Consider the following 14,107-nt stretch of genomic DNA (forward strand, 5'->3'; position numbering starts at 1 on the left):
ATGTGGCTTTTCTTAGGGGAGTCAAAAAGCTTGTTACACTGAATTTTTGTATAAGCTGAAAAGTAAGACACCTTGAGGCTGAGACAGAAATTCAGATCTGCACTTACAGACTGGCCTGGGACCATGGCAAAGGGAACCTGGGCAAGTCCAGAATCAGTGAGACCGCAGCCAAGCCCCGGGGGCCGCACAGGCACCCCCGCCCCGCCTCCTTGGCCTTACGGCACAGCATGGCACACTCGTAGGCCCAGAGTCCAGATCATCTGGCAGAGGAACAGAATTCACAGTATCTGGCATAAGGTGACGTTCCCCTGGGCCCCCTACCCTCAGTCCTTTGAGAAACTTCAGCCCTCATGACCCCAGAGGCACAGATTAGACAAGCATATAAAACTAAGAGAGAAGTCTGCAATAAAGCAAGTATCTTGGGCCTGGGAGAAGGAGAGGAAAGAAAGGATTGATGAGACAGAAGGAATCATCTCATGTGAGTCTGCAGGTGATTCCAAAGGCCAAGGAAGCTGGGCTAGCAAAAGAGGCTGTCCCGAGCCAAGTTCACAAGAGGATGGGGGGTTACCACGCAGCGGGTAGAGTTTCAATTGGGGAAGATGAACCAAGTCCTGGAGATGGATGGTGGTGATGGTTGCATAACAATGTGAATGTACTTAATGCCACTAAACTGTATGCTTCAAAATGGTTAAAATAGTCAGTTTTATGTTATGTATATTTTGCCACGATTAAAATTTTGTTTAAGTTAATAAAACAACAGATGGCATAGAAAGGCATCCACAAGACCCAGAGTAGTAAGTGGCTGAGGGGGTGGTCAAGGGACAGGCTCCTGGAGCCAGCAGATAACCAGGAGGACACTGTGGAGCAGGCAGGAGACACTGATGACACAGGCGAGCTTTCCGACACTCCCAGGTTTCGTAAGGCGGCCAGCGCAAGGCCGTACCGCACCGTGACAGCACCCGGAGTCGGCACCTGTCAGAGCGCTCCAGCGCCATGACCGGCCACGGCAGTCAATTCGAAGGCCATCTGTAAACTACCTCTTCCCGCTGGTAAGTGAGGAACTGCTGTCCATCCTCACCAACTCTCAGGTTTCCTCTTTTGCTCTCCACAGCAGTGATGGCATTTTTAGAAATCCAAAGATAAAAATGATTCTTGCCAAGTTTCTAGGGCAAGAGAATTCCCTCTCCCTTGTTCTGAGGAAATGCTTGTTACCCAAGGTCTAAAAAGCTGCTTAAGCCCTTCAGAAACAATCAGCCAATAATACAACAACAACAACAAAAAAACCCGTCACCAGTCCCTCTGCGGTTTAATCCCACAAACAGTATTCCTTTCACTACAGAGTATCTGTGATAATGAGGCAAAAGAGGAAATGTTTTAAAGACTGAATATTAACATACTTCTAGTGACAATAAATTACAAACTTAGAGAATACTCCATGGTCTAAACTTCTGGTCAGCAGAGACACTGACTGGGTTTTATGTTTTTAGTGTTTACCAGAATAAAGGAATCTCATCTTTTAATTTAAAAAAACTTCAGTATGAATTTTCTGAAACCCTCACACAGCGACGGGAATGTAGTAAAACAGTGCAGTCTCTTAAACATTCTGACAGTTCCTCAAAGGGTTAAGCCCAGCATTACCATATGACTCGGCAATTCTACTCTTTGGTACATACCCAAGAGAATGAAACATTTATTCATACAAACACTGGCACAAAAATGTTATGGACGCATCAATCGTAACAACCGAAAAGAGTAAGCAACCCCATAGTCCATCATCTGATGAAGAAAAAAAAAATATGACACACCCATATTATAGAATATTATTCAGTTTTAAAAGAAGGAATAATGGAGAGGGGTGGGTCTGACTCAGTGGCAGAATGCGTGCTTAGCATGTATGAGGTCCTGGGTTCAATCCCCAGTACCTCCATTAAAAATAAATTAATTAATTAACATAAATAAATAAATATATATTTTAAAGCACCATTTAAAAAAAAGGAGTAATAAATACATGCTACAACATGGATAAACCTTGCAAACATCAGATTAAGTGGAGGTTGCCTATAACTGGTATGGAAGTACATGGGGAATGGCTATTCACAGGTACAGGGTTTCTTTTAAGGAGGAAAAAAAAAGTTCTACAATTAGATGCCAGGGACAGCTGCACAACTCTGTGAGTTTACTAAAAAAACAATGAATTGTACACTTTAAATAGATGAACTGTACAGCATATAAGTTACACCTCAGGCTGTTAAACTACATATGAATTTTTAGCTATTTAAAAAAATTCAGATACATTTTAAAAATATCACGGAACAAAAATGCAGACTGAACGTCAGTGATTTTACTCTCTGATCTCTGCAGGTGGGCTCATGACCACTACCACAGTGTTTTAGAACAAAACTTCAAATTTAGCCTTCATTATTCACATATTCAGCAAAGGTTTACTGACCACATACTACAAAGCCAGGCACTGTACTATGCACATGAGTGACACGATAAATAAAATGCACCCCTGCCTTATGATTTCACTTTCACAAAGGAGACAGAGGTGGAAACCAATCAAATATTTTTATATCTTACCTATGCTGGTACAAAACTAATTTGTTATTGTACAGCACAGGCAAATACAGCCCTTATTTTGGAATAACTTTAAATGGAGTATAATCTATACTGAATCACTATGCTGTACACCTGAAACTAATTAATACTGTAAGTCAACTATACTTCAATTCAAAAAAACCTGATTCGTTGACTTTAAACCCCATATTTACTTTTTTGGTCTCTCTATATCTTTTTCAAATTTCCTTTCTAGCTAAAGGTTGATCATCAGGCTACTTCCTACTTACATCATTGTTTTAACTACTTTACAGAAATCCTGTCTGTGGAGAATTTCTATCAAGCCAGCGAATTCCTATATTTGACCTGTAAGCAGAAACTGCCCTTGTAATAAACAAAATTTATTGAGACACTATTTAAAACATTAGGCTATCCATTGTGGAAAACAGTAGGGAGATTTCTCAAAAGACTAGGAATAGACTTAACATACAACCCAGGAATCCCTCTCCTGGGCATATATCCAGAAGGAACTCTACTTCAAAAAGATACCTGCACCCCAATGTTCATAGCAGCACTATTTACAATATCCAAGACATGGAAACAGCCAAATGTCCTTTGACAGATGACTGGATGAAGAAGTTGTGGTATACTTATATAATGGAATACTATTCAGCCATAAAAATAACAACATAATGCCATTTGCTGCAACATGGATGTCCCTGGAGAATGTCATTCTAAGTGAAGTAAGCCAGAAAGAGAAAGAAAAATAACATATGAGATCACTCATATGAGGAATCTAAAGGAGGGGGGGGGAGGGGAGGGGAGGGGGAGGAGGAGAAGATGATGACGACCAATGAACTTAAATACAGAACAGAAACAGACTCATAGACATAGAATACAAACTTGTGGTTGCCAGGGGGGAAGGGGGTGGGAAGGGACAGACTGGGAGTTTGAAGTCTGTAGATACTGACAGGTGTATATAGAATAGATAAACAAGATTATACTGTATAGCACAGGAAAATATATACAAGATCGGTGGTAGCTCATGATGAAAAAGAATGTGACAAAGAATATGTATATGTTCATGTATGACTGAAAAATTGTGCTCTACACTGGAAATTGACACATTATAAACTGAGTATAACTCAATAAAATAAAATTTAAAAATAAAAAAATAAAACACTAGACTATCAAAATGATCAGAACCATTAATCTTAAGTGTTTTCTTTCATTCAAGCCTCCACTCTTGCTTCACTTTAAGGAGATTTTTGTCAAACATCCTGGAAATTTCTTTGACTCTGAAAGCAAAATTGGGGAATGCTTTTATCTGAAGGCTTTTTTAAACCCAATCTCCACATCTTTCATTTTACTCGAAATTGAGAGCTCTGTCTAAAATCAAATGGAGCTCATCTCCTGTAAGTGGGCAGAACCCTCCAAATATCAACTTTCAAACTAATCTGGATAAAATATTTTGGTTTTCCATTTGAATGAAGTACTTCTTTCTGTACAATATGGAATACTGCTAAGACAGAAACTGAAATGAAATTTTAAATTTAAATCACTCCACTTTTAGGGGAGCAAAACTACTCTGTGTGATACCACAGTGATAAATACACGTCACTGGTAATTTATGCAAAACCCATAGAGGGTACAACACCAAGAGTGGACCCTAATGCAAACTATGGACTTCGGGTGATCATGGTATGTCAAGGTAGGTCATCAATCGTAACACATGTACTTTTGGTGGGGGATGTTAATACTGGGGGAAGAAGCCAGGTGCGGGGGCAGGGGAGGTATGGAAAATCTCTGTATGTTTCTCTAAATTTCGCTGTAGACCCATAATTGCTCTAATGAATAAAGTTTATATTTAAAGAAACTTAACTCAACACCTCCCATTGACAGTTCATCAGCCACATTTTTTACTGGTAAAAACTGCATGGGGACATCATTCCATTTTCAACCCCCCACACTGCATGTCTGTAAAGCATTTAAGCACTCAGAAGGCAGACAACCAGGACAGCATGTGTTCCCTGCCGGCACGCGCTCTCTCCGTGGACTGTTTAAGAAAGGGGTGAAGGAGAGGGTCCAGACAGCGTCCGAGGCAGGCCTGGCTGACCCTTGCACAGGGGAAAGGTGTGTGAACGCAGGCCACAGGCAGCTGGGAGACAGGGGGAAGGCCTGAGGGCCGAAGGTAGTTGGGTGTGGGGGAGTGTGGACGTGAGTGTGTGTGGAAGCCCAGGGTGCGCCCGAAGGGAGGGCCCCAAGGGAGATAACATTCAGGTCCTGACTTACAAAGGACACACATGCAGAACCAATTCTCTACAATGCAGCCCTTCATCTGACCGCTCTGTACAGAAAAGGAGAGGCAAAGAACCAGGCAGCCCTTAGGGGCACTGGCTGAAACGGCATTCTACTGGCTGCACCGGAGGTTGAAGAAAAAGCAGAATATAAAATAAAATGAGGGGAGCCCAAATTTCAGAGATGAAGAATGCCTAGGAGATTTTTTTTCAAGTCAGTTGATAACTTTTGAAATTAAAAAAAATATATATTTGAGAATAAAACTTTAAAAGTGAAATGAAACCACAGAAATAATGCTGAAGTTGCTATTAATTCATTGTCGCTTATAACCAAAAATGCTCTCCTTTCATTTCTGGGGGCCTCCAAAATGGCTGGGAAGACAGTGTTTGCTAATCAGTCATGTATCTGTTGGCGTATCTGATTCTGCTCGTCTAAGGGACAGCAATGAACAGGGCACTTCTTCAAAAGGCTGTCTCCTCACAGTAACACCCACAGTCACAGATGAAAATAACAACAAACACCTTTTATATCCATTGCTGGAAGAATTTTCACTCAATGTTTTGGTTGATCTGAACCAATCTTTGGCGAAGGACCACAGAGACTTTCCCCTAAGGCCTGTTACCTAGTCAGAGGGATCAGTCCTCCGACGGACGAAATAACAGACTGGTGAATCCAACTTCCTTCACCGCGGCCTCAGAATTCAGCCAATAATCTCAGCAACAGTTCTCAGGCATTTCTCACTCTCATTTTTGGCACTTTCAGGAGCCAAAAGGAGATAACTAAGAACTCTCAAGGACATAAACGTCTCCTGGATGTCACTAAGCTACCGCCTTGCAGACACTGAACACCAGGTACTAGAAAGGGGTGAGAACTTGCCCCCGTGGGAGCCAGGCTGGTAGGCCCTACTCACCTGTGACAGCTCCTACAACCTCACCTCTCACGAAATAACTGCAACCCCCAGCCTTCCACGTCTATGTAATGGGACACTAGGCCATTAAGAAATTCACAGATTTAAAAAAAAAAAAACAAAACTACACACAAGTGGGAACAATACACCTCCCATTAACTAAATACATAAAATACACACACACACACACACACACACACACACACATACGTATATAAAAACAGACACCTAAGTGTGCACACGCAGCCAGTAATCCTGGGATGACATACAGACCTGCAGGTTGGCATCAGAAGAACAATTATCTTTCATTGACTCTGTTTTTGTAGTCTATAAATGTTTATCATTTACCGACAGAAAGTTAAATGTTATTTTAAAGAAACTCTAACCTCTGGAAATTTAATATAAGCTATGTATTTGTTAGCAGCACACTATGTAGGAAGTTGGGCCCCATGTGCTGCATAAAACTTGAAGAACACTCTTTGGTCCATCTATCTTGTGCCTGGTTTTCTGTTTCTCTACCTCACTCTCTCCCCCTCCCTCCTCCTTTCTCCCTCTGTATATTTAGGTAGTTTAATTCTACTGGCTTTTGTTTGCCCCTTGCTCATGTCCCAGCCCAGGCCAGAAGTCATCGGTCCTGACTCAAGAGCCTTAGTGGACGTCCTGTGAGAGACGATGATGGATGAGGCTCCTGCCCCATGGAGATGAGCTGGCTCAGGGAGGGCCCACCTTCCCATGGCAGGTAAAGCCTCCCACCCATATCGGAGCACAGGAGCACAACTTAACTGCTGGCTTCTGCACTCCCTTCCCTTTGAGTGTTGGTTCAAGACCCTGAAATGGCTCTGTGGTCTATCAGCAAAGAAGGGAAACTGGTCACATCCTCCTTGACCCTGACCCTTCTGTCATGCTCCTCTGCAGCTTCTATTTGTAACTTTCCCTATCACCACTCTGAAATACCCTGCGAGGACTTCTGTATCTTTCTGAACTCCACCTAGCCTGAAATCCTTCTCCAGGGCTCTGCTGTCTTGGGGTGTGCAGTCAAACGCTGACACCTCTCCCACCGTGGTGGAATGCAGGCAGCAGGCTAGACCACGTCCACCTGTGCTTCCCTACAAAGTGCCCAGCATTAACATTTAACCATCACCGCCTGTCCCTGTGTTTCTCCCCATGTAGACCAGGGGCTACAGCCTTCTATCCCAGCTGAGGATGGCACTGGTCCTTACAGTGTTCCTAGTTGCCTGTTAGCCCTAACTCCCTTCTGAGCATTAAATCACAACTTCTAATCATAACTGTCCATTTTCTAAGGAGACATGGCTACTAGTCCCACAGCCACTCTTCACAGACAGATGAAAAATCCATGGGCTTGCAACCAGACAGACTTGGACTGAATCCCAGCTCAACTCAGCTGTATTCTGGGGCAGTCTCCTTACCACTGGTTTCCTTATCTGTAAACAGGAATAATAATTCCTACTTCATAAGATGCTTGTGAACATCAAATGAGTTACTCCCCTCTTTACCCCTCTGGCACACCCCCTGTTCCTGTAACAGCCCTCCAGCTGAATCCACCTGATCAGCCCTGACCTCATATTATTTGGTAATTAACCTTAGACACAGCTTAAAATCCCAAAATGCAAGAATTATCTTTCTGACAGAAGTACTCCTTCCTTCCTATGAAAAGTGAAGTTTTAAAACAGCTGTGAATATATATTAAAGGCAATCAAGTTAAAAAAAGAAAACACTATTCCCTTTGTTAAATACAGAATCTGCAGCCCCAATAACACACACAGTGACAGATACCCAGACATGCCCTCCTGCAGCAGAGATTACAACTCTATCTCTCACCTGCTTTCTTTGGTGCCCTTTAACCTCCTCCTTCCTTATAATGGTCAAGGCTCCTAGAATCTTCAAAAGCCTCAAAGACCTCATCCCTCCTTTTTAAGAAGAGGAAACAAAAGGATCAGAGAGCTTAAGCAAACTGTCCAAAGGTGCACAGCTAGTTAATGCCACGCAGCTGACTTTAGCCCAGTGGTTAAGTGCAGCAAACTGAGTTAACTCATGAAAAGCTTTGTTAAGAGGAACCACAGTGCAAGGCTACATTCCCCATCGCCTCAGAAGCTCAAAAGATTCTGTAAATCTCAACATATGTGTTTAATATGTAATATATGTCTTTATTTGCCAACAGGATGTCGGAGATGATTTCCTAGAGCCCCTCCATCCTAGACCGGTGCCATTAAATGGAACTTAGTGAGAAATGGAAATGTCGATACGGCAGGCCTTAGAGCATCTGAAATATGGCTAGTGCAACTGAGGAATTACATGTTTAAATTTTTTTATTTTATTTTTTTATTGTGGTAAAATACACGGAACATAAAATTTACCATCTGAACCATTTTTTAATTGCACAGTTCAGTGGTATTCACTACATTCATAATGCTGTGCGACTATCACCACCATCCATCTCCACAGCTCTTCTCATCTTGTAGAACTGAAACCCTGTACCCCTTAAACAATAACTTTCCCTGCAGCCCCTGACAAACACCATTCTACCTTCTGTCCCTAGGATTCTGACTACTCTAAGTATGTAAGTGGAGTCATACAGTATTTGTCCTTTTGTGACTGGTTTATTTTACTTGGCATTATATCCTCCAGGTTCATTTACATAGTAGCATGTTCAAAATTTCCTTCCTTTTTAAGACTAAATAATTTTTTTACCATATTTTGCTTATCCATTCATCTGTCAATGGACACTTGAGTTGCTTCCATATTTTAGCTATTATGAATAATGCTACTATAAGCACAGATGTAAAAATATCTCTTTAAGACCCTGCCTTCAATTCTTTCGGGTATATACTCAGAAGTGGAATTACTGGATCATGTGGTAATTCTATTTTTAATTTTTGAGAAACTACCGTAATGTTTTCCATAGCAGCTGTACCATTTTACATTCCCACCAACTGTGCACAAAAGTTCCAGTTTTCCACATCCTCATTTGGTAGTAGCCATCCTAACTGGTGTGAAGTAGTGTCTCACTGTAGTTTTCACTTGCATTTCCCCAGTGACTAATGAATGATAGCAGGCATCCTTCCATGAGCTTTTGACCATTTGCATATCTTCTCTGGAAGAATGTTTTAATTTTATTTCGTTGTAGTTAATTTAAATTTAAATAACCAAATGTGGTTAGGGGCTTCTGTATTGGCCAGTGCAGCTTCAGACTACCAAGATTCCTGAGGTCATTTGGAGACCCAGTGCAGTAAGCACATAGCTTTGGAGGCAGATGGACCAACTCAGATACTTTCTAGTTCTGCAGACGTAGCTAGTGACTTCAACTTTTTTTACCTCAGTTTTCAAATGGTATAAAATAGGGTTACTACTTCCTAATTCTAAGAATGAAATGAAATGAAGTAGCAGGCATAAAGCCCCTGTTATAATCTTAGCACAGGGGAGAGAACGTAAGGCAATGGGACAAGCCTTGCCCCACTCCCCAATGTCCACTGAAACCCAACACCTAGGATTTGGCTTTTTCAGACGCCTTCCCTAAATTAGTTCAGTCTTTTCCAGAGAAATGAGCTTTCGGTGCTAGGAAACAAGGATCTTTAGCTCCCACCAAGAGGACCCCAAAACGGAAGGGGTTGACTGACATGCAGTCTGGACCCCCTTGGCATGGGCAGTCTGTGATTCTGAGTCTGCCCAGATCCAGCCTCCAGGCCGTCGGTCCCTCCCACCGCGCCGCAGCCGAGCCCAGCCCACCCGTCTCTGCGTACCTGAAGCTGCGGTGGTGGGGGTGCTGGCCGGCGGGGGCTGCGAGGCGCCGCTGCCGCTCTCGGTCATCAGGCAGGGGTTGCTGCCATTGGTCTCCCTCTTGACGAGCAGCTCGGCAGCGCTGGGCAGCGGGATGGGGTGGCTGATCCCCAGTTCCTCCTCCTGGGCCTGCTGCCTTCTCAGGGCCACCTGGAAGCACCGAGCAGTGAGTGGGTTATCCTCCAGCACCACAGAATCACCGGGCTGCTTTGCCAAAACCACTGAAGCCCCGCCCAACCCAGACATCACGATTCATCAGCGCCAGGGGTGAGGCCTGAGATTCCCTCCTTTCTTTTTAAAGCTCCCCAGAGGTAACCGATAAGCAGCCAAAGCGGAGACAGGGTTTAGAGCCAAGGTCGCTGGCGCACAGCAGGTGCTCGAAATAGGTTGATTGAACAGATGAATGCAGCGGAGCAGGAAATAAAGTTGGTTAGGTTGGATGAGGAAAAACAGGATTCAGCAGAGGAATTCCATGTAAAGACTAGAAGTCAGCACCGATAGATTAGGAAGGAAGGAGAGGGGGACCGCTCACTCCTGCCTTCCACGCATGTGTCCTGGGAACAGTGACCAGTCAGACACAGTGAGATTAGATTAGATTCCAAGGTACCCACTGTTTAAAGGGAGAAACAGGAGGCAGGCAAACATGCGGCTGCCACTCAACGTGGCAAACACCGTAGGACAGGCATACACTCATCCTCCAGAAGGAATTCAGACAGAAAGAGCTGGAGGTGACACTGGAAAAGGGCCTTGAAGGATAGGATGCATGGGGCTTGGACAGACAAGGACGAAGGGGCAGAATACTCCAGAACAAGGGAGCAGGGTGGGCAGGAAAGGCAGGGGCTGCTGAGGAAATCCCGCAGACCCCTGTCCTCTGGGGTGGAGGGACCATGTACAGAAACAATGGGGGGAAAGGGGGCTGGAATATGCTGTTGAGAGAGAGAGGCTGGAGAGGAGAGAAAAGGAGAGGACAGGTGTGATGTTTCAGGCAGGAGGGGAGGCACTGCTAGTGGGGGCTGGAAAGGACCCAGCACACCTAAGACACTCCTCACAGTTCCTCTTTAATTTATCTTTTTAAATAACATTGTTAAAGGTTGAAAAAAGAGGTGTCAAGAAAATAACTTGTATTTTTGCTTACTACATGTAACAAAAAGGAGACTTTCTGTTGAAACTGACCACTAGGAATAATGAAATGAGAAAGAGAAGTACAAATACAAGCCACATACAAGCCAAAAGCTGAAATCAAAATAGTAAACCAGAAACACAACTACAATTTATGTATTGTCTTAGGAATCTGTAGTCCAAATTCCGAAGGCTGATTAATTTGGAAGTAATTTTACTCATAACAAGAGTTTTCAACTTACAAAATCTATCCTTGAATAATCAAATTAAATAATTAAGCTTAAATCTTGAATTGTCTACTAACCCAGAAGTTGAGAAACAGATTAAGGATTTGCCCATAATTTGTTTTAAATACCCACAAACTTGTGAAGTATGTCAGTGCAAACTTCTACCCTGACTTACACAAATTCTATGCATGCACAAAATGTACAGGGTATCATATAGTGCAAAAAATAAAAGCACTTTTACAAAGATCTTTCAAGGGTTCTGAGGAAATGTTACTTAAATGGGGAAGATGGGGCAATTGATTTAATAAGCAATTATTTTAAAGTCACACCTAAGATCAATTTCAAACTATTTTAGAATGACTAAAAATGCCTGTCTCATGGATGTTAAAGGATTTCATTCAGCACAGCACAAGCCTTCTGATGTGAAAAATACGTAAGTTTCATATTATAAAAGTAATCCTGAGTTGCCTTTGTTTTTAACATAGCAAACAGCCTTTTCCCAAGTTAGTACCCCTATTTACATAGCTTATTCAAAATTAATGGCCCTACTTGGATAAATATTTTTATTACATTTTGAGGAACATTCCCCTCCCAAGCATATTCTCCACACTAAATATCAGAGCCAACAGCTAAATGTTCAGAAAAATTTTCTATCTACAAATACAATTCAAATGTCCCTAAGTTTGAGTCAGCTCACTGTGATGCATTTTAATGCTACACTAAGTGTTTTCTTTTCATCCACTAGAGATTAAGCTAAAAATCTATAAAGAAACTGAGTAAAGCAACCTCTATTTCCACGACTGCACTCACAATCTGTGAAGCCAAGATACATCTAGTTTAAAACACATTTTAAAAACTGGAGGTACATAAAAAGTATAATCTCTAATCATTTGTGCAGTCCTGTTTATCGCGCTTATCTAAATCATTTTCAATGGAGAATATTTATCCATTCCTAACCGAAAGCACATCGTTAGTAAATATTTCTTTGGCATCTTTTATTTTAAATAACCTGTTTTTAAAGGATGAAACAACATTTAGCTGGAAAGAATGTATATTATTCTCTTCTAAAAATCCTTTTAGGATACCGACGACTTTATTTCCGGTAAGATGCTAAATCACTGCCCAGCTTAGGACGCTTTAAAAAACTAACACCATGAACGACAGACAATACCTCAAACTCTTGCATTTTCTCCCATTCGCTTATTTTTTAACCTCGTAAGTGCGTTTTAATATATACTCAGAGTAATTTGTACTGGAGTAACTTGGGTCGAGACAGCAAATTTTAAAAAGCTAATGAAATTTCCGTAGGACACAAAATGGCTGAGACGCTTAGCCTGGATCCACGAGGGCGAATACGAAAAGTGCGCCAAGAGCACAACGAGGACCACGCCACGCTCGCGTCCGTTACAGCGACTTTTCCAGAAAAACAAAGCCTCCCGACACGCTATCCAGCTAAGCAGCAGCCGGCCGGCTCTCCGCTTAGCCCTAACGAGTAGTCCGCGCCAGCACCCTCCAGCACCCTCCCTAATTCAAGCGCACCTCTCTGATCGGGGGCGGAGTCAAGGATCCTACGGCACCTTGAGGAGGCAAACCCCCAAACTCTAAGAGCGAGGTCAGGGATGCCGGAGGCCCCGAAGAGGCAAACTCCGCAACTCTCTGCTGGAGGCGGCGTCGGAGATCCCGGGGAACCTTCCCCAGCAGTGCGAGCCCTGCAACTCTCAGCTCTGAGAGATCAGACATCCTGGGGACCCCCCAAGGGGCAAACCCCACAACTCCTTCTAGAGGGACGGATCAAGGATCCGGAGCCCCGGGAGCAGAGTAAACCCCGCACGCCCAGCTCCGCCCGCGGCATCGGAGACGAGTCCCGGCCCTCTGAGCGCGGCGTTGGCGCGTGGCTGGGAGCCCGGGCCCCGAGCGCACAGCGGCCATCGGCCAGCACCGCCTCCCTCCCGAACCCAGGTCCCGCGGGGCGCCCGCCTGGCCCGAGGGGCTTTATCCAAAAAGTTCGCGGGTGAAACCCGGTTCCGGGACGCCCGCACTCACCTGCGCGGCCATCACGCGCTGTCTCTCTGCGATCAGGTTGCACTTCTTGCACTGGCAGTCCCGCCACATGCAGAAGCGCTTGTGGCCCTTGAGCGGCGACGCGTAGCCGTGGTTCCTGCACCGCGCGCACTTGGGCAGCCGCGGGGACTTCTTGCTCGCGGCGGCGCCCATGCCCGACGCCCCCGAGCCGGAGCCGCCGCTACCCCCGGCGCCCGCGCCACCCGCGGTCCCGAGCAGCGGCCCCGCCGCTTTGCCAAAGCCCCCGGCCTTGCCCTGCGGGGCGTGCGGGGCCTCGGACGGTGCCGAGGGCTTGCTGTATGCGTCGTCGTTGGGCATGGTGCCCCAAGCTGAAGCGTAAGGACTCTCCGGTGGCTGCAAGGGGAGCACCCAGCCGACCGCGACGCTCTGGAGGAAAAGGCTTAGGAGACGTGTGCCTTCCAGCCGGAGGTGCAGCCAGAGTAGCGAGGTCGGGACTCGGACCGCCCAGAGGGGTGGGGGGTGGGCCCTTTTTTTTTCTTTCTGCGCGCGCACTGCTTAGAACTTTTGGATACTTTTCAGAACGTTCCCGGGATTGCCTGGGCGGGAGAGGGCGCGAAAGAGCGCGGCCACGCCCCACGCCCCCCAAATCTAGCCACACTGCTCCCGCCGCGTGCAAGCTTGCACCAGCTGCAAACACCCTGGGAGTTGCTGCAGGGCAGGTGCAAGCTCACGCACCTGAGCAGAGCAGAGGAGCTCGAGAATAGTGTGGTCCTTGTACTCTTCGAGGTGCCAAGGCTGGGCAGCTCGAGCAAGCTGCACAGAGGGAGCTGGGCTCCGCAGGTCGAGAACAAAGCTGTGCATCATCTTGCAGGGTGCTTGGAGGAGGTGCAGACCACCCTGTGGGAGCCTCCAGCTCCCTTCCCCCACCTGACGCTATTCTCCAAATTCGGCAGAAGCCAACTCAGAAAGTGGTTTCTATCTCATTTAAGAAAGTTAAGTATGAGATTGAAGGCCTGAAAAAACGAGAAGTCTCTACGCTTATATCAGCAAATAAGACCCTAGTGTTCGGCTCAAGCGCACCCCAAGTTGGGCCTTTCTGTTCTCTGGTCACCCCTTCCTGCACCTGTGTTCCTTTGCGCACAAGATCTCTACCTGCTGGCTCCAGATAACTTTCCAGGCTAGA

The 14,107-nt window shown here is 45.0% G+C and overlaps 1 protein-coding gene across 2 annotated transcripts in view; it reads right to left on the reverse strand.

Moving 5' to 3' along the window:
* DMRT1 (doublesex and mab-3 related transcription factor 1) overlaps positions 1–13,413 on the reverse strand; it is a 92,438-nt gene extending 79,025 nt beyond the window's left edge. Inside the window, exons 1-2 of one of the 2 annotated variants that reach the window (XM_074361649.1) lie at positions 12,946–13,413; positions 9,520–9,706 (exon numbers count right to left, since the gene is read on the reverse strand). In XM_074361649.1, the coding sequence (XP_074217750.1) occupies positions 9,520–9,706; positions 12,946–13,281 (523 nt within the window). In that variant the 5' untranslated portion in view covers positions 13,282–13,413. The remainder of the gene's footprint in view (positions 1–9,519; positions 9,707–12,945) is intronic. The other variant, XM_074361650.1, reaches the window with a different exon arrangement.
* Between the last annotated feature and the right edge of the window lie 694 nt (positions 13,414–14,107).

Source organism: Camelus bactrianus, chromosome 4, assembly GCF_048773025.1.
Source record: "Camelus bactrianus isolate YW-2024 breed Bactrian camel chromosome 4, ASM4877302v1, whole genome shotgun sequence".
NCBI lineage: Eukaryota > Metazoa > Chordata > Mammalia > Artiodactyla > Camelidae > Camelus > Camelus bactrianus.